Consider the following 20,779-nt stretch of genomic DNA (forward strand, 5'->3'; position numbering starts at 1 on the left):
CTGAACCTGAGTTGTCTGCTCAGATATGGAACTGGTACCAGGACCGACATCCTCACAATAGTGTCTCCAGTTAGTGACTGAGGGATCGACATTTGAAACCAGCTTCGCATCAAGTGATGAAACACTCCAGCTTAATCAGAAATGAGACAAGGATGCCCCCTGACAACACTGCTGTGAAACACTGTTTTGGTGATAGCAGTTTATGCAATCAGACCAGCAAGATAAATGAGCATATGAATAGTCAAAAGGAAGCTATGAAGTTAATTGTAGATGTCATATGCTCCCGCCCAACAAAAAAAAGATCAAGAGATTTGACTGAAAAAAAATAAATAACAAGAGAACTCAGATGATTGATGTTTTACATGTTAGTCAACTTTCAGACTTTGCTTTCCCTTCGGGGATTCAGGGAAGAAGGAAGGAGCAAAAACCAAGAGAGAGTTTTGGTTTCCTGCTCCAACAAGACCCATGTGAGTTTGGGCATTAGTCTTTTCAGATGGACACTCCTAGGAGGCAGATAGAAAAGCTGTGTCCATGCTTGTCTCCGATCCTTAGAGGAAGTTTGAGAGATGATTTATAAAACTAGCAAAACCAGCATCTCTGTTTTCCCTGATTCCAGGTTTCCAGAATCTGTCAATTGTAATCTTTTATTGAAGTGAAAAGCATAGTAGTGGAAATGTCAGCCCATGCAATTAGACAAGAGAACAAAACAATCACAAAGAGTCGTTCCAAAACAAACTCAGAGCAAAATGGCATCGGCATCTTGATACAGTGAGCTGATTTTAGACAGTATCTCATGCCGTTTATACAAGAAGGTTTGAAAAGCAGTGTTTGAGTTTCAGTAACAGAACCAGAAGGACTTCCCAGGTGGCGCTGGTGGTAAAGAACCCACCTGCCAATGCAGGAGACATCAAAGACACAGGCTTGATATCTGGGTCAGGAAGATCACCTGGAGGATTAAATGGCAACCCACTCCAGTATTCTTGCCTGGAGAGTCCCATGGACAGAGGAGCCAGGTGGGCTACAGTCCACGGGGTTGCAAAGAGTCAGACACGACTGAGAGACTTAGCATGCACACTCATGCCACAGTACCAGATTCTGCCGAGAAACATCTCCTTCAGCCCGAAAATCTCCCCTCTCAACTTCCTTAAAATTCATGCCCTGCTCATGGCCACTTGCTTCCCCCTAACCCCTCACATGCTCTACCCCATATGTGCTTGGCTCTCAAAGGCTTTAAGAGACAAAGTAGAAGTGGTGAAGCCTCTTGAGTGTCCTAGTCTGAAACCCAGCACAGTATTGTCTCCTCCACAGTTCTCCCAAACAAAGCACGTCCTAAGACCAGCCCAGATTCAAGGAGCTGCCAGTCCCAGAGTGGGATGGGGAATTGGGTCCATTTCTACATCAGTCTTTACTATAGCTGCCCTGAGTCCAGAGTCGGCTCTGCTTTCTGGCATCCTGACAGCCCAGCATTGGGTACCCAGCATCCTTGGCAGCTCAGGGGAAAAGACCTGTGAGACATGCTCTCTTCAGAGAGGCAAATGCAACAAGCTGGGTGGGAACCTTAAGTTAGTCCTGAGCTTCCTGGCAGCCAGGGCAAAAAGGGGATACCTAATAAAAATAGATACAGATTCAGCCTCTAGGGAGAGAGGTTTTCTCCCCCCGCCCCAACCCTGGGCATTAAATTCTCAGAGGACATTTATCCTTTCAGCCAACATTGGTGCCGTCACTAGTAACATAAATGTGAATAGGACAGTCTCCCTGGCTTAAAAGTTCATGGTCCAGTGGTTAAGACTCTGCCCTCCCAATGCAGGGGGCTGAGGTTCGATTCCTGGTCGGGGAACTAAGATGCTGCGTGCCACACAGTGTGGCCAAAGGAAAAAAAAAGTTAGTGGCCAAGGTCAGGTTTCCGCTCCAGCTTTGCTGTGTGCTGTTGACAGATAACCCTCTCTTCTCTTTCCTTCCTGCCACCTTCTCTGCCCTCTCATGCCACTCCCCTTGCATCTCCCACCCCATCTCCCTGCCTCTCCCCGTCTGTCCTCACCGCCTCCCCAGAACACGGGGGCTTGCAGCAGTTCTCTTTCCTTGGCTCCTTCCCACCGTCGCCCCCAGGATCTTCAGGGAGGCACGGCTCTGCCATTTCTCCATCAGGGGGTGGGTGTTGCTCTGCATCAACGGGTGAGATTTCCTGCATGAGGAGGGTGGGCCATTTGGTCCGGGGAACCTGTTTTGAATGTCTATCCCCTTTCCTCTCCATCCAGAGATCTCCCCCTCTTCTTTTCCCCCCTCTTGTCGGCTCCCTCAGCAGATTCCAGATTCTTTGTTGCAGCCCAAGGCCTTCTTCGAACTAAACCGCATGTGAACATACAAACAATTATGATAGTATTAAGTTCATTCAGGGTTTTTTGTAATATCGTACAAAATCCCGGGCCAATCTTTGGCCACCGCTCTATCAGCTGGCATTAACCGAGCATATAAAATGTGCTGTGTGCTGCGCAGAGCCCTTTTACTATCATTAACCCGTGGAATCCTCCAGACACCCAATCAGGTGGTAGAGCTCTTATCCTGTTATAGATGAGGACGTGGAAGCCCAGAGAGGTGAAGTCACCTGCCTGAGGTTACACAGCCAGTAAGGGACTGAGCTGGGATTCAAACCCAGAGCCTCCCCTCTCACCTGTCCTTCCGATAATAACTAGGAGCATGGCGGTGGGGGCGGGGAGACTTAGACCTGGGGAGGAAAAATGTCATATCTGAACGCCCACTGTTCACCAAGCTCTGCTTTCCGAGAGAATTATCTATTGATTCCATAACCCTCACGACTGGGGATTGCAGGCCATCAGCTGCAGGTCCTGGAACCTCACGTGATTTAATACATTGAATTTGTGACAAAGGAGTAGCTGTTGCTCACTAGTTGAAGTGACACCGTCAGATAATAAAAGTTATAGAACTTTCCTGGTGGTCCAGTGGCGAAGGCGCCATGCTTCCAATGCAAGAGCCCTGGGTTTGATCTCTGGTCAGGAAACTAGATCCCATATGTGACAAATAAGAGCCGGCCAGCCAAATAAATAAATAAATTTTGTTTTTTTTAAGACAAAGTTACCATCAGGCCTTTCTGGGAAAATGGTGACTGTGGAGGTAGTTGGTGTTATTTGTTTTTTCTTTTCTTTTATAAAATTTCTTTTTTATTTTTGGCCTTATTTTAAATATTACGTTATTTCAAAGCCACATTTCACTGCATTTTTAACATGAGACTGTTTTAAGTTCCTAAAAATGCACCTGTGGTTATCACCCTTTTCCTTCTCTGTGCTTCAGTTTCCTCATCTGTAAAATGGGGATGACTCTTACAGGCTTATAAATAAGCTGATGTATGTCAAGTGCTTTGAGCAGAACCAGGCAGAGAATCAGTGCTAAGGAAGCATTTGCTATCATCATCATTTGCTGATAAGGAAAATGGAGAAGAAGGGTCAGGGTTTGAGAGGATTCACACCACTTTGGTTCAGATCCTGGGTCTTCAGATCCTAAGTTGTGTGGCCTTGGGCACAGTTGTCCAGCTTTCTGAGCCTCAGTTTGCTCATCAGCTGAATGGGCTGATAATACCTGCCTTGCTGGGCTATGAGAGATGGCTCATATGTAAAGTATCAGGTCTTATAAATAATGAGATCCTTGACTTTGGCCAACTCAGTCCCCTTAAACTGACCCCTGACTTTATCCTTTCTCCCACAGTGGAGGGCATCGTGGGGCTGGAGCAAGTGAGCAGCCTTGGGGATGGCCCGCCTGGTGGCCGCCCGCGCCGGGGCATGTTCCGGACGGTGGGACAGCTCTACAAGGAGTCCCTGAGCCGCCTCATGGCCACACTCAGCAACACCAACCCCAGCTTCGTCCGCTGCATCATCCCCAACCACGAGAAGAGGGTGAGCGACCCGGCCCTGGGGAGGGAAGTCGGCTCTGGGGGGAGGAAAATTCCCAGTCACTGAATTTAGTTGGAGCTATGTCTGGTCCCAGGCTCACTTCTGACTGTCTGTCTGTGTGACCTTAAGTACGTTGCTTTCCCTCCCAGGCTCATGGCCCTGTTAGGAAAATTCATTCATTCATGGGGCTTACATTTTATCGAGTACCTACTAAATGCCAGGTGGTAGGGATACAGTGAAATCAAGGAGGGCTCCCCGGAAGAGGTGAGGTCTGAACTTGGAAGGCTAAGTGGTATTTCAAGCAGAGAGCTGCTTGTGCAAAAACCCAGTAGTTGGTTGGAGTATGAAATGTGCAAGGGATAGAAAAAAGGCCGCTGGAGCTGGGGAGGTGTAAGGAGACCATGCCTGGCCTCCCAGGCCATCTGTAACATTTTCTAGTCGGCAAAATCAGAGGATAGACCCTGTAGAGAAGGGTCAACATAACAGAAGATGAAACTACAAAATTAGGCGCTTGGGGCTTATACTGTCCTCAGAAAGTAGGAGCTGCAGTTACTGGGGAGGTGGTCCTGTGTGTGTGTGTCTCCCTTCTCTGAAAATACTGTCTGTGTGTTAGTTGCTCTCTTGTTTCTAACTCTTTGCGACCATAGGGACTGTAGCCCGCCTGGCTCCTCTGTCCATGGGACTCTCCAGGCAAGAATTCTGCAGTGGGTTGCCATTTCCTACTCCAGGGGATCTTCCCAACCCAGGGATCAGACCCACATCTCTTGCATTTCCTGCACTGGCAAGTGGATTCTTTACCACTGTGGCACCTGGGAAGCCCCCTCTGAAGTTGGAAAGTGGCTTAACAATCAATGACCTGTCAGGGTGTAACTGACAGGAGTTTTTCTTTCTTGGTGGTATATAAAATAACAATGTGTTTTATAATTGAGGGTGCCTTATATTTGATGAACTATGGCATACATAGACTCAGCCACTTCTCCATAGAGCCCTGGTCCTTTTAAGTGGAAAATGGTGCTTAGAGTTTAAGATGTGAGTGTTTGGTGTGCTCAATGGTATCAAGGTGTCACTCCAGGGAGATTCCAGTGTGTAGCTGACGTTGAGAACAACTGATCTAGAGGTTCCATAAAAAAACTGGTTATTGTGTTGATTGCTCTGGGGGCCTGGGCAAGGCAAGAGTTGTCTTTTAGAATGCGTAATTTCTGTAGTGTTTAGCTTTTTACCAAGTGCCAGGTAGTAGGGATACAGTGAAATCAGGGAGGGCTCCCTGGAGGAGGTGAACACTTCCTGGGTTTCCTTGGTGCCTCAGTGGTAAAGAATCTGCCTGCCAATGCAGGAGATGAGGGTTCCATCCCTGAGTCAGGAAGATCCCCCGAGAAGGAAATAGCAACCCACTCCAGTATTCTTGCTGGGAAATCCCATGGACAGAGGAGCCTGGGGGGCTACATACAGTCCATAGGGTCACAAAGGAGTCGGACTCAGCTTGGCAACTGAACAACAGCAACAATATTTATATATTTATTCGGGTGCACTGGGTCTTAGTGACAGCATATGGGATCTAGTTCTGCCGCCAGTGATCGGACTATGCCCCCCTGCATTGGGAGCCCAGAGTCTCAGCCACTGGAGCAACAGGGAAGTCCTTGAAAGTTAACTGCCAAAAATAATAACGTCTGTGCTTTGTTCGCCTTCCTAGACTATGCTATGCAAATTCAGCCTTCCTGCACTCCTTCCCCTCTACTCTGTTCTTTGCCACGCAACGCCGTTAATCATTTACTTTTGACGTTTATCAGTGATGTCTTGCGGAGAAGGAAGTGGCAACCACTCCTGTATTCTTGCCTAGAGAATCCCATGGACAGAGGAGCTTGGTGGGCTGCTGTCCATGGGGTCGTACAGAGTTGGACACGACTGAAGCGACATGCGTGCATGCATTGGAGAAGGAAATGGCAACCCACTCCAGTATTCTTGCCTGGAGAATCCCAGGGACAGAGGAGCCTGGTGGGCTGCCGTGGTGGGCTGCCATCTATGGGGTCACACAGAGTCAGACACGACTGAAGCGACTTAGCAGCAGCAGCAGCAGCAGTGACGTCTTGACCTCACTTACTGTCAGTCTCTTGCAGTGGACAGTGAGCTTCCCCGGGGGCAGGCATTTCTGCCCGGCATATAGTAGGTGCTCAGTAAATTATAGGTTGGTGGTTCAGTGGCTAAGTCATGTCCGACTCTTGTGACCCCATGGACTGTATGTAGCCTGCCAGGCTGAGTCCCTGGGGTTCTCTAGACAAGAAGGCTGGAATGGGTTGCCATCTTCTTCTCCAGGGGATCTTCCCGACCCAAGGAGCAAAGCCGCGTCTGTTCCATCTGCCTGTACTGGCAAGCGGGTTCTTTACCACTAGGGCCACTTGGGAAGCCCAAATTTATAGGTTGAACTAGATGAAATTGCCACCTGCCCAGACTGCGGTCCACCTGCGTTCCCCTGCCGGCTGCCGGCCTGTAAGTGGCGCCCCCGTGTGGTGGCCGCTGACCTCGCGTGTCTGTCACTGCTCTCCGCAGGCGGGGAAGCTGGACCCCCGGCTGGTGCTGGACCAGCTGCGCTGTAACGGCGTTCTGGAGGGCATCCGCATCTGTCGCCAGGGCTTTCCCAACCGCATCCTCTTCCAGGAGTTCCGGCAGCGGTGAGCTGCATGGGTTGGGGTGGGGCCAGATTTGGAAGCCACCGCCTCTGCATTCAAAGCTCCCCTCTCCCCCGCCGCTACTTCTGGGCGGGGCGGGGGTGTGGCCTCGGCGCGAGGGGAGGGGCGGGGCCTCTGGGCGAGTTCCTTTGGTTGCCGAGTCTCTCAGCTTTCTCTGTGTTGTGGCAGAGCAACGTCTTCAGTGGGCTGCCCAAGAGAAAGGGCATAGAACGCTACGTTGCAATCGGTTATCGCAACAAGAGTTTCTTACAAAAATGCAGTCGAGCAAGAGAACAGAAAATATCAACATATAAGATCCCTAGTGATTGAGAAACTCTGATACACACGTTTCTCAATCACCAATAAAAACTATGGCACTTTAATATTTGATATTAATATATTATGTATATGATATTTATGTGCATGTATATATACGGTAAATATTAAAACAAAAGTTATGCTTCACACAAGCTGTATGTAGCAGAATCATTGGCTAGAGAATGAGAGCCCTATATATAATTTAAAATTTTCCTATTAGCCATATTTTTAAAAGTAAAAAGAAACAGGGGGAATTAATGATAACAAGAGAGTTTATGTAACCCAATACAGCCAAGATATTAGATCATTTTAACATGAAATCTGGAGAAAGAAATGGCAACCCACTCCTGTATTCTGGCCTGGTAAATTCCACGGACAGAGGAGCCTGGCAGGCTACAGTCCGTGGGGTCACCAGAGTCGGACACGACTAGCACCCGTGCAACATGTAGTCAATATAAATATTTAGTAGTGAGACAGTGTGCATTCTTTTGTTTCTTACTGAATCTTTGAAGTTCAGTGTATGTCTTCCACCCATAGCACATCTCAGCTTGGACACAAAAATTTCCAGTGGTCAAAGGGAAATATACTCCTATTAAGACAATGAAATTGTGTTGAAAACAAGCATATTTGCACTGCTTCCGTTTTTAAATTGAAGTTTCATTTAATTAAAATGAAATACAATTACAAATCCTGGTCCCCAGTTGCCCCAGCCATCTTTCCAGCGCTCTTCGTAGTTGCATGTGGCCGATCGCATTACATTGGACGGCTCAGGTCTGCAATTTCCAACTCAAAGTGTGGCCCTGGATCAGCAGCATCAGTATCACCCAACAGCTTATTGGACAGGCATATTTGGGGGCCCCTCCCCAGACTTACTGAATTAGGATCTGCATTTTAACAAGATCCTTGGCGACTGAGAAACTCTGATACACGCAGATATACACACACACACACATTTCCCAATCACCAGTTTAAAAATATGGCATATTAATATATGACATTAATATATCATGCATATGATATATATGTGTGTGTATATGTTGTATATATCATATCCATATTTTTAATGAAATGTCATGATCCAGGGAGCAGGCACAGCAGGAGAAAGGCGCTGAGGATGGACACGTCTGTGTTTAATGAAATGTACTTTTCAAATTCGGATTTGCACAGAGAAATGTGAAAGAAACAGCTGTAAGGCACTTAACTCAGGACCTGACAATAAGTTCAAAAACATCAGCCCCCATTTGTTATTATTCTCACACTTCTGAGACACCCCTTTTTTTACATCTCAATGACCTATGCACGCATACATGCATGCTAAGTCATTTTAGTTGCATCCAACTCTTTGCAACCCCATAGACTGTAGCCCACAGGCTCCTCTGTCCATGGGATTCTGCAGGCAGGAATAATGGAGTGGGTTGCCATGCCCTCCTCCAGGGGATCTTCCCGACCCAGGGATCACAACGGTGTCTCTTAGTCTCTTGCATTGGCAGGGGAGTTCTTTACCACAAGCGCCACCCGGGAAGCCCCAGTTACCTATGGTGTTCTTGTAATTAAACACTTGTTATCAGCACGTGCTGTGTCCCAGGAGGAGAGCTTTTATTGATGACATTGCTTTTGGTGGTGATATCAATGCTCTCAGCCTGGTGAGCAACCCTCAGTGATATTTGAATATTTCTTTCTCTTACTGTTCCTATTGTCATTGTTATTATTGCTATTTGTCCCTCTGAGCCCAGTGCCTGGCCTTGGTGACAGTTTGCTGTTACTTTTCACCCTACCCCACCCCTCTCCCCCCATTGCAGGTATGAGATCCTGACGCCCAATGCCATCCCCAAGGGCTTTATGGATGGGAAGCAGGCCTGTGAGAAGATGGTGAGTGAGAGGTGGAGTGTGTGTATGTGTGTGTGTGTGTGTGTGTGCATGGTCTCAAGGGGTGGAGAAGGTTGAGCTGGAAACCTCCCCTCTCTTCGCCCCTCCTCCTCACAACCCTTCCCCCACCCCCACAGATTCAGGCCCTAGAATTGGACCCCAACCTCTACCGTGTGGGACAAAGCAAGATCTTCTTCCGGGCAGGCGTTCTGGCCCAGCTAGAAGAAGAGCGGGACCTGAAGGTCACAGATATCATCGTGTCCTTCCAGGCAGCTGCCCGGGGATACCTAGCTCGCAAGTAGGGCTCCACACTATTTCTTGGGGTCACATTGGCTAAGACTGGTTCAGGGAGGGTTGATCAGATGTCCCCAAAGGCTGGTTCAGGGAGGGGTTGACCAGATGTCCCCAGAGGTGATGCAGGAAGGTGATGCAGCTGGCTCCAGATGGCAGGACCTCTGAGATGGTAGAAGGGCCAAGACACAAAAGGATGGAGCTACTAGATGCCCAGGCTTCTTGGTTCTACAGTCCCTTGAGGCTCCTGAGTCATGCTAGGACCACAGAGAAGAGTTCAGTTCAGCCATAGGGTGACCAACCATCCCACTTTGCCTGGGACTGGAGGTTTCCTGGGATGCATGATCTTTGTGCGAAAACAGAGGAAGCCCCAGGCAAACCGGGTTGAGGTGGTCACCCTAGTGGCCGGTACCTCGAGGGACTCCAGTCTGGAGGGGGAGACATACACCAACACAAAGTGTTACAGTCCAGGGTGAGATGTGCTTCAGTGGGGATCGTACAGCTACAGCGAGAGGGAAGGCGGGGAGTTTTCAGGAAAGTCCCCTTCTCCCTGGGAACTGGCCCAGAGGAAGGATCAGAGAATAAAGGACTCCTCAGACACCAGGCTGAGGGGCAGGGACTGTGTCCAGGGGCAGTGGGGAGCAGCAGAGGGCCAGGTCAGCTGTGGGCATAGAAAGACCTCTCTGGAGGCATGTCAGGGATGGGTTGGAGGCTGGGAAGGAAGCTGGGGTGTCTGGTGGGGTAGAAAATGAGATCTGAACTGGAGCTGAGGCAGGGGCAGAGTCAAGGGCAGAAAGACTGATGGACTGCACACAACAAGATTTACCGACAATAGAACAATGCTCGCACATGGCTGGTGCAGCTACGTTGCTTGTCATGTCTGACTCTTGTGACCCCATGGAATGTAGCCCACCAGGCTCCTCTGTCCATGGGGTTCTCCAGGCAAGAATACTGGAGTGGGTTGGAATCTTCCCAGCCCAGGGATGAAACTCAAGCCTCTTTCATCTCCTGCATTAGCAGGCGGGTTCTTTACCACTAGCGCCACCTGGAAAGCCCAGTAGGCATTTAATAATGGTTGCTAAGGGGACAGGCGGAGAAGGCAATGGCACCCCACTCCAGTACTCTTGCCTGGAAAATCCCATGGATGGAGGAGCCTCGTAGGCTCTAGTCCATGGGGTCGCTAAGAGTCAGACACAACTGAGTGACTTCACTTTCACTTTCACTTTTCACTTTCATGCATTGGAGAAGGAAATGGCTACCCAATCCAGTGTTCTTGCCTGGAGAATCTCAGGGACGGCAGAGCCTGGTGGGCTGCTGTCTATGGGTTCGCACAGAGTCAGACACGACTGAAGCGACTTAGCAGCAGCAGCAGCAAGGAGATAGGGCCTGGAGGGGCCGTGTCTCCTTCTCCCACCTGCCTGTCTCCCCACCCAGGGCCTTCCAGAAGCGGCAGCAGCAGCAGAGCGCCCTGAGGGTGATGCAGCGGAACTGTGCGGCTTACCTCAAGCTGAGACACTGGCAGTGGTGGCGGCTCTTCATCAAGGTGAGGGCACCTGGAGGGGTGACCCCAGTGGCAGGGAGACAGGTCCTTGGGGCCAGGTCTGCTTAGGCAAGTGACTTCCTTGGTTTGAGCCTCAGTTTTTTGCGCTTGTAAAATGGGACCAGTCAGCCCAACTCTTGTTCCTTGGGATTCTTCAGTTAACAAGTGACAGAAAATCCGACTCCAACCAGCATGGGTAATAGATTCGGGATAGCTTTAGGTGCAGCTAGGTCTAGGGTTGAGTTGGGTGTCCCTAAAATCCCCTAGAATTCAGTGATTCACTGGAAGGACTTAGAGAACTTAGAAAAGCTATTACACTCATGGTTACAGTTTATTACAGTGAAAGGATGGACATTAAAGTTGGGAAAGGTAAAAGGCGCATGGGGCATAGTCCAAACTTCCACTTGGGTTCTTCAGGTGTGGGTGGGGCTGGCCTGTCTCTCCAGCCAGAATCACACAGTGGTAAAGTCCACCACGGACTTGGACGAAGAACTTTGAGGCACACTGTGAGTGGCCAGTGGCTGCTGTAGGCAAAGCGATCCTGTAGCACAACGGGACACTTAGCGCTGCTTGTCATGTACCCTGGACAGTTCTAGACTCTTGGTAAATATGAAGTCATTCATGCATTCTGAAAACCCTGTGAAACAGGGGCTGCTATTATTCCCTTTTTTTGTTTGTTTGTTTTTTGGCCCCAGCGAAGGACATGTAGGATCTTAGTTCCCCGACCAGGAATCCAACCTAAACCCCCTTCATTGAAAGCACGGAGTCTTTTTCTTCTTTTTTTAAATTTGTGGCCAAACCAGCGGGCGTGTGGGATCTTAGTTCCCTGACCAGGGGATCGAACCTGTGCCCTCTGCATTGCAAGGCTGAGTCTTAACCACTGGACCGCCCGGGAAGCCCCTCTCATTCCACTTTTATAGATGAGGTAACAGCCAGTAGTGGAGGAGATGGCATGGGGACCCAGGAATGGGGCTCTCCTCAGAGGTGAGCTGTTAGCTTCCGAGCCCAGTGGCCTCCCACGGTGGGAGCCAGGCATCCACACCCCCTCCTGTCCCCACAGGTGAAGCCGCTGCTGCAGGTAACGCGGCAGGATGAGGTGCTGCAGGCGCGGGCTCAGGAACTACAGAAAGTGCAGGAGCTGCAGCAGCAGAGTGCCCGCGAGGTGGGCGAGCTCCAGGGCCGGGTGGCGCAGGTAAGGGGCGGGGCCATCGTGCGGGGGTGGGGCGGGGCGGGACTGGTGGTGGTGGGCGGGGCTTCTGACGGAGCCCGCGGCAGGAATAGACTGCCGCCGAGTTTCGCTGGGGGCGGAATGGGGGCGGAAACTGTGGTATGGTGAGCAGTGAGATGCAGGGAGCAGGGTCCTGGGGATGTGGCCGAGGTATCTGGTGGGAGTGGGGCTGGTGCTGCTGAGACAAGATGCTCGGGTAGCTGGGCCAGCACGGGGGCAGGGCAGGAGCCCAGTTTTGTGGCGGGGCCACCGTCCGCAGGCGGTGGGCCTTCCACTGTTGCCAGTATTTCTGGGATCTTAAAATAACGCCGAGGCAAAGCCCTTCTCGTTCACTTTTTCTGTTTGCTTTTTCGGAGTTATTTCCTTTGGTTGAATTTCTAGGCGTGGGAGTAGTAAATGCAATGTGAGCTGACAGAAAGTCCTCCAGAGGCCATTTCTCTGGAGGATGGACTGGAGATGGAGAAGCTGGAGGCTGGGAGGCCGGGAAGAGTCCGCTGGGAGAGGATGAAACCTGATCCAGTTAGGGTTCTGTGGGCAGAGTGGGGGGGCAGGGCCGGAGGGATGGAGGGGGACTGACGGACTATAGGGAAGTGAGCGAGAGGGCGGAACCCAGCGGGCTGACTCGGTGACTGGGGCTCATCCTGAGATGACGGGCAGGTTGGGGGACTGTCTTCCATCCCTCTCTCCTGCCCCCCCCCCAGCCCCCCATGGCAGACTAGATCAGGGGGCAGGAGACCCTGGCGCTCCGCGGAGGGCCATCCTGGGAGCACCGCCTTGCAGCCGCTGACCCCCCACCTCCGCCCTCTCCCCAGCTGGAAGAGGAGCGCGCCCGCCTGGCAGAGCAGCTGCGCTCAGAGGCAGAGCTGTGTGCTGAGGCTGAGGAGACCCGGGGCCGGCTGGCAGCCCGGAAGCAGGAGCTTGAGCTGGTGGTGTCCGAGCTGGAGGCCCGCGTGGGCGAGGAGGAGGAGTGCAGTCGCCAGCTGCAAACCGAGAAGAAGAGGCTGCAGCAACACATACAGGTCTGCCCACCCCACCCCCTGCCTGCCTGCCGAGGCCACCTCCCCCCACCCCTTCTGTTGACCCCGCCCACCTCTGCTTCAGCAAACCCTGCCTCTTAAAAACAAGTCTCAGTTCAAAGTGGCTTAAGCAAAGAGACTACTTTTGTTTTTCGTTTCAAATAACGGGAGACTCTAGAATGTGTAAGCTTCAGGCATGGCTGGATCCAGGTGCTCAAGCAATAGCCTCAGTACTCTGCCTCTCTCCATCCCCTGGCTCCGTTTGCCTCTGTGCTGCTGCATTCCCAGGCTGGCTGCCCTCCCGTGGTTCCCCTTCAAAATCCACAGATGTGTTCTACCCTTAAGGCACATCTCAGTTCAGATGGTGAATTCTCACTGGCAGGACTTCATCGGCATTTGTGCTTCATAACTTCTTCAGTGGAAACAAGTAGATTCACATCCCCAACTTGGTCCAGACATACTTCAAAGCTTCCCAATAATTAATTGAGTGACTGGTTTTCAATTTAAGAGAAGTTGAGTTAAATTGAAAATTCAGCTCCTCAGTCAGACTGGTCACATTTTGAGAACTCAGTAGCATTTCAGTCACCGCCTCTTGACCCCATTGGAGAGGGAGAGCCCTGCCCTACGGTTATGGAGATGGCCTAACACAGCACACCTGATCCTGGACAGATGTGCTAGAAAGCAAGTTACTGGTCGCAAATACTCACAGCCTGAGGGAGGCGGACACTATGACACAGAGAGTCACAGTGGGGTTGCGCTCAGGAATGTGGTGAACCAGCTGCTGCTGTGGGAGGCAGGCTTAGTAGTAACAAGAGAACGAGGTGACCCAGGTTCCTGCAGGAAGATGTGATTGGTTTGTTTATTTAATTAATTAGTTTATTTTTTGGCTGCACCACATGGCATGCGTGATCTTAGTTCTCTGGCCAGGGACCCCACCCCCATGCCTCTGAACTCATGCCTCAGCATTGGAAGTGAGGCGTCCTAACCATTGGACCACCAGGGAAGTCCCAATTGCTTTGTTTAAATAATTCCAAGGACTAGCAGGTAATTGAAGTGCATTACATAGGGATAAGCAGATACCCTGTCTGGTCCCCAGGATATAATATCTGTATCCTGTAGAGATATTGTGTATCGATATCTATACAGACAGTGTAGACAGTGTATAGATATTGTATGCTGGGCACCAGGTTCAATGTCTCCAACAGTGCTTGGCCCCCCCTGCCAGGCACTCAATCAATGTTTATTGAGCCAATGAATGAAAGTAATGGTTGGGTCCTTCCCAGCCCCGCCCAGAGTGTGGACCTGTCTGAGCCACAAGCCCCGGGGGTCTGTGAGCCATCCCCACCACCCCTATCCATCCCATCACACCCCAGTCCCCAGCCGCTGGGTCCTCACCCCACCTCCTCCACACTCCAGGAGCTGGAGACTCACCTCGAGGCTGAGGAAGGGGCCCGGCAGAAGCTGCAGCTGGAGAAGGTGACGACGGAGGCAAAGCTGAAAAAATTGGGGGAAGATCTGTTACTCTTGGAAGATCAGAACGCCAAGCTGAGCAAGGTCGGTGGCCGGTGAGCCCCCAAGGGTGGAGGGTGTGGGCCCACGGGTGGGCTGGGTCCCTCTCTGCATCGCCCACCCCCAGCATGCCCCACCTCTAGGAGTCTTTGGACTCTCCATCTTGGCTGTGTCTCCCTGAACTTTTCCCATCTCCTAGCCTCTCTGTCACAGCTTCACTCCAGCCAGTGTTTACTGAGCAGCTATTATGAGTCATTCTTTATCTCCATGTCATCAGACACCCTAAAGCCTCATTGCTAAAAACAGCCCCCATTTTATTACATCCCACTGTTCTGTGGGTCCATGGGGCTATGGTCCCCTTAGAGAGTTGCCATGACATGATGGCAGGGGCTGGAAGGTGGTATCTGCATGCTCCTTCATGTGGCCTCTCTGCTCACAGGAAAGCCTGGGTTTCTCACCTGGCAGCTCAGGACTGCCAGAAAAGAAGCAGAAGCAACCAGGCCTCTTAAAGGCTTAAGCCTGGAACTAACATCACTTTCTCTGAACTCTATACATCAGGTGTTGGCAAAGGTTTTCTCTAAAAGGCCAGATAGTAAACATTCAGGGCTCAGCAGGCCGCTCTGTTTCTGTGCCAACCACTCAATTCTGCTATTGTAATGTGAAAGCAGCCACAGATGGCCTGTGTCAAATGGGCGTGGCTGTGTCTCAATAAAACTTTATTTGTAAACACAAGCAGTGGGCCAGGTTTGGCCTGCAGGCTGTGATTTGCAGACCACTAAGCTTAAAGCAGACTCAGTCTAGATTCAAGGGATGGAAAATTGGACTCTGCCCGTGGCTGGGCATGTGGTGAAGAGTCTGCCACCATCTTTAACCTGCTCAGGGTTAAACCCCTGGGCTAGGCACAGAGGATATGGCATTTAACTAACTAGAAAAACGTTTCTGTCCTCACAAGGGTGTGGGCAAGGGGGATGCTAGCTGAGTCACCCCAGGAAATCAACATAATCATACATTGTGAACTAATTATAAACTGTCAGAAAAGAACAGAAAACTGTAGAAGGGGATGGCCTGACCTAGGCGTGGTCAGGACAGGCTTCCCGGAGGCAGTGGTGCCTGAGTTGAGAGCTCAACGATGCACAGGAGTCTTCTGGAACATTCCTTGGATGCAATGGCTCTTCTCTGCTACTCTGTTCTGTATCTTCCTTTTTAAGGTAGTACCAACCCACTGCCTAGACTTCCAAAACCACTCACAGTATAAAAAATTCTGCTCAAAAAAAAAAAAACAAATAATGAAAATAAGTAAAAAATAATAAAAAGACAGAAAAGAAAAAAGTGCTGGTCCAGGCCAGTGCTTCTCAAACTCCCATGTGCCCAAGACTCACAGGGAGAACTTGTCAGAGTGCAGATTCTGACTTGGCAGGTCTGGGGGAGGGGGGCGAGATTCCATTCCTAACAAGTTCCCATTTGGTGCTGATGCCGCTGGTCCGTGAATCAGACCTGGAGTAGTGACGAGGCTCCAGAGCTCACCCGTGCACGCGGCTGAAGTGCAAGGATGTTCAGTGCGGTGTTGTTTATAATAGCAGGTGATGCGAATCAACATGAGCATCCATCCGAGGACTGTCGGGTTAATGAATAGGGGTATCCTTCCAATAGTGGGAGTCTATGCAGTTAACTGTGGTGCTGGAGAAGACTCTTGAGAGTCCCTTGGACTGCAAGGAGATCCAACCAGTCCATTCTGAAGGAGATCAGCCCTGGGATTTCTTTGGAAGGAATGATGCTAAAGCTGAAACTCCAGTACTTTGGCCACCTCATGCAAAGAGTTGACTCATTGGAAAAGACTCTGATGCTGGGAGGGATTGGGGACAGGAGGAGAAGGGGACGACAGAGGAGGAGATGGCTGGATGGCATCACTGACTCGATGGACGTGAGTCTGAGTGAACTCCAGGAGTTGGTGATGGACAGGGAGGCCTGGCATGCTGCGATTCATGGGGTCGCAAAGAGTCGGGCACGACTGAGCGACTGAACTGATTGACTGATGCAGTTAACAGTCTGATGGGGGTGTGATGGGTTCATAGACACTAGGGAATGGGAAAGGAGGGAAGGGGTGGGAGCTGGAAGGGTCAGGGAAGGAAGGTGAGCAGAAACAGATGGGAATGACAGCCAAGATGAGCGGCGAGCCCCTGACTCCCACCCCCACCTCCCACTGTGCTCAGGAGCGGAAGCTGCTGGAGGAGCGGCTGTCTGAGTTCTCATCCCAGGCAGCGGAGGAGGAGGAGAAAGTCAAGAGCCTCAATAAGCTTCGACTCAAATATGAGGCCACCATTGCGGACATGGAGGGTGAGCTCCCGCCCCCCAGCAGGGGCCTATGCACGCTCCAGCAGGGGCGAGGGTGGGGTGGGGGGACAGCCCTCATGTGCTGTGGGGCCTCAGTGGTCATATCTGCTAAATGGGGGCAGGAAAGAAGGCTGGGGACTCGTGTGTCCTCCTTCCCAACCTAGTTCTCTTCCTCTCTCCTTGGTATTTTCGGTGACTCTAGCTGATGGTCCCACTAACTGTTTCAGACACTTTCTTTTTTCTCGCTCTGTCCCTTGCTGAGGACTCAGAAGCAGAAACAGAAGAGAGGGAACAGAGGAGGAGGCTGGGGAGGCAGGGAGAAGAGGACAGGGTAGAGCGAGCCGGCTAGCCGGCAGGGGCCAGGGCGAGAGGGGAGGACGGCCTCTGGGGTCTGCTGCGGATCGGGGCCAGTGGGCTCTCCCAGGGGTGGGGAAGCTGGGAAAGATGGGGAGGGGTGGAAAGAGAGGCTGAGCTCAGCTTGATGACTGGGGCGAGGGGGCTGGGGGTGTCCCTGGGGGTGTGGGTCTGGCTCCGTCATGCGTGGCCCGCACCCCTCCCGCCTCCAGACCGCCTCCGGAAGGAGGAGAAGAGCCGCCAGGAACTGGAGAAGCTGAAGCGGCGGCTGGACGTGGAGGGCTCGGAGCTGCAGGAGCAGATGGCGGAACAGCAGCAGCGGGCGGAGGAGCTGCGCGCCCAGCTGGGCCGCAAGGAGGAGGAGCTGCAGGCCGCCTTGGCCAGGTGCGAGGTGGACCGGCGGGGCGCGCGGCACGAGGGCGCCGCCTAGCGGCGATGGAGGCGCCCCGCTGAGACCCGCTAACCCACAAGCCTCAATGTACCCTTCTGTAAAATGGACACAGCCAGAGTTCCAAGCCCGTCTGGTTAAGGGAAAACTGAAAGCGAGCCCTGCGTGTCTAGTAACTTAACAGTTTCTTGCGCTGAGGCCAGAAAATGCTTTTTTCTTCTTCACCCCCCCATCCTCTCCCCAGCCCCTCAAAGCTGAACTCAGAATCCGCTGTGATTGGATAAGTGATCTGGCCGTCTTAGGAGTCATAATCATCATAATGCCAGGCATTCACAATTATTGAGTGCTTTCTGTGTGCCAGATATGGTGCTCAGTGTTTTAGATGCTTTTCACCCTTGCGACCTCAGGCGCCCTTGTGTATGGATGTAGCTGGATTTCAGAGCAGCTAGACTTGGGGGAAACATGCATTGCAGAATTGATGGAACAGGGGTTGGTGGAGGGGGTTAAGAACGTGCACCGTCCAGCCTGACTTCTGAGTTCAAATCCCAACTCCTCCCCTTTCTGGCCACATGAACTTACCCAAGTAACATCACCTCTCAAGTCTTAGTTTCTCCATCTGGAAAATGGGGGCGATTATAGAAGCTCTCTCAGGGTTAGTGTAATAGTCACTTAGTCGTGTCGGACTCTTTGTGACCCTATGGACTGTAGCCCACCAGCCTCCTCTGTCCAGTGGATTTCCCAGGCAAGAATACTGGAGTGGGTTGACATTTCCTTCTCCAGGGGATCTTCCGAACCCAGGGATTGAAACCAAGTCTCCTGCGTTACAGGCAGATTCTTTACCATCTGAGCCACCAGGGAAGCCCAGGGTTAGTGTGGGGGTTAAATAAGAACCCGACATGCTTGGCACACCCCAAGGCCTCAATTGATGCTGTGGTGTGTTTCTTCCTACTTTCCATTATTACTGTTATTTTTTTTCCCTTTTGCATTGAGGTGAAATTCGCATAGCAAAATTAACCATTTTAAAGCATACCACTGAGTGGTGTTTGGTACATTCACAATGCTGTGCAATCACTACCATCACCTAAAAAAAAAATCCTATTAAAAAATCACTCCCCATCTGCCCCCTCCCTTCAGCCCTTGGCAACCGCCAGTGTGCTTTCCGTCCACCTAGATTTTGCTGATTCTTGCTACTTCTCATAAGTGGAATTATATAACATGTAGCCTTTGGCGCTTGTATTACTGTTTCCATTGCCACCCTTGTGGCAGTCCTGTGACGTGGGCGGGCATGCTCTCTCACAAGCCGGGAGCTTGCAGTGCAGAGAGGTTGTCACTTGCCAGGGCGGGTGGCCAAGCAGGGGACACAAACTGTGATTGGCATATTTCCCTGAGCTGTTTGATCCGCAGTCCACACTGCCCCTTCATTCGGCTCCTCTTTGCAAGAGCTCAGTCCTAGAGGGGTTATGAGGAGGAGTTCAGGGGTCAGCCACCCAATGACCACATGACCAGGACAAGTACTTTCCCACTCTGCGCCCCAGTTTCCTGCGTGACCATGAACATCACATGGGATGATAAAGCAGAGGGCTCTCAAGTGGAGGGAACTTAATAAGTATCCTTGTGATACCAATGGTGTCATCCCCATTTTACAGCTAGGGAAGTTGAGGCTCTGAGTCCTAGAGCCACGTGTCCAAGGACAGAGCTGGGATTCGAATCTGGAACTGGCCATGTCTAGTCCCTCCACGGCCCCAGAAATCATCCCCACCCCCTGCCTGTCCTTGTACTAACCCCCTTGGTTCTTGTCTACCCCCAGGGCAGAGGAAGAGGGTGGAGCCCGGGCCCAGCTACTCAAATCCCTGAGGGAGGCACAGGCTGGGCTGGCCGAGGCCCAGGAGGACCTGGAGGTTGAGCGCGCAGCCAGGGCCAAGGCGGAGAAGCAGCGCCGGGACCTGGGCGAGGAGCTGGAGGCACTGCGGGGCGAGCTGGAGGACACGCTGGACTCCACCAACGCACAGCAGGAGCTCCGGTGAGGCTGGGCGGCCGGCAGCTGGCCCCAGTTGGGCACCTGTGGAGCCAGGTTGGGAGGAGAGGAAAAGGACATGGGTCCAAACTCTCCATCTGCACAGATGCTGAGCCATTCACCAGCTGTTTTCTGGGCACTGGCTGTGGACCAAGCTGGGAACATAAATGGATCAGACTCAGGCATTGTCCTCTGGAACTCCCAGTCTAGGAGTAGGCAGATTCAGGCAAAGACAGACCCGGTCCAGAGCTAAGCGAGCTTTAATGGAGTAGGACAGGCCATCGTGGGTGATCAGAGAAGACCCCTGTATCACTCTATGGGAGGGAGTCCAAGAAGACTTCTTGAGAAGGGGGTGTTTTGAATAGGGTTTTGACAGATGCATAGGAGCTCACTCTTAAAGCCACACTCCTCCTGCAGCATCCCCACCCATACTCCTCGGGGAATATAGAATGAAGTCCCCATCCTTGGAGGGAAAGAGTAAGAAGAGGCACAACCAGCTGTCGGGGGCTGCCCTAAAGTCCCACTCTTCCTCTGTTCTGAAATTCTATTCCCTGTCCCCCTTCCCCAATAAAAGGTCCAAGAGAGAACAGGAGGTGACGGAGCTGAAGAAGGCTCTGGAGGAGGAGACGCGCATTCACGAGGTGGCAGTGCAGGAGCTGCGGCAGCGCCATGGCCAGGCCCTGGGAGAGCTGGCGGAGCAGCTGGAGCAAGCCCGGAGGGTGGGTCGGAACGGGGCTGGGGTTTCTGGGGAGCCATGGGGAGGCAAAGGGGGATGCTGGGTGGAGGAGGCATGTCTGGCTGGTCCTAGGCCAGCTCGCCTCTCTTCTCAGGTGTTCATGTCTCTGATCCATCTTTTTTTTAAAAAAAATAATTCTATTTATTTATTATCGGCTGTGCTGGGTCTCGTTGCTGCTCGGGCTTTTCTGTAGCTGTGGTGAAGGGGGGCTGCTCCCTAGCTGCCGTGCTCTGGATTCTCACTGCAGTGGTTTCTCTGGTCGCAGAGCCAGGCTCTAGAGCCTTCAGGGTTCAGTGGTTGTGCCTCCCAGGCCCTGGAGCACAGGCTCCATGGTTGCGGCCCCGGGGCAGAGTTGCTCTGCAGGCGTGTGGGATCTTTCTGGACCGGGGATCGAACCCATGTCTCCTGCATTGGCAGGTGGATTCTTTACCACTGAGCCACCAGGGAAGCCCCCCGATCCATCTTTAATTCAGCGAACGTTCGTTGAACATGTGCTATGTTCCCGGTGTGACACTGAGGGCCCCAAGTATGAACCAGACAGTCAGTACCCACTTTTATTGTGCAGGTGGTGTTTTAGCAGGAGAGGCAGAGTGTAAACAATCTAAACAGATTCATAGTATAGA

At 51.7% G+C, this 20,779-nt stretch overlaps 1 protein-coding gene across 3 annotated transcripts in view; it reads left to right on the plus strand.

Annotated features, from left to right (window-relative positions):
• MYH14 (myosin heavy chain 14) overlaps positions 1-20,779 on the plus strand; it is a 73,035-nt gene that overhangs the window by 32,427 nt on the left and 19,829 nt on the right. For 2 of the 3 annotated variants that reach the window (XM_068992486.1, XM_068992487.1), the window contains 12 exons: positions 3,718-3,905; positions 6,447-6,568; positions 8,683-8,752; positions 8,887-9,047; positions 10,475-10,583; positions 11,641-11,772; positions 12,621-12,827; positions 14,241-14,378; positions 16,544-16,667; positions 17,231-17,402; positions 19,214-19,426; positions 19,995-20,139. In XM_068992486.1, the coding sequence (XP_068848587.1) occupies positions 3,718-3,905; positions 6,447-6,568; positions 8,683-8,752; positions 8,887-9,047; positions 10,475-10,583; positions 11,641-11,772; positions 12,621-12,827; positions 14,241-14,378; positions 16,544-16,667; positions 17,231-17,402; positions 19,214-19,426; positions 19,995-20,139 (1,781 nt within the window). Of the gene's footprint in view, positions 1-2,049; positions 2,149-3,717; positions 3,906-6,446; positions 6,569-8,682; positions 8,753-8,886; positions 9,048-10,474; positions 10,584-11,640; positions 11,773-12,620; positions 12,828-14,240; positions 14,379-16,543; positions 16,668-17,230; positions 17,403-19,213; positions 19,427-19,994; positions 20,140-20,779 lie in introns of all 3 variants that reach the window. The other variant, XM_068992485.1, reaches the window with a different exon arrangement.

The sequence above is a fragment of the Capricornis sumatraensis genome, chromosome 20, assembly GCF_032405125.1.
Source record: "Capricornis sumatraensis isolate serow.1 chromosome 20, serow.2, whole genome shotgun sequence".
Lineage (NCBI taxonomy): Eukaryota > Metazoa > Chordata > Mammalia > Artiodactyla > Bovidae > Capricornis > Capricornis sumatraensis.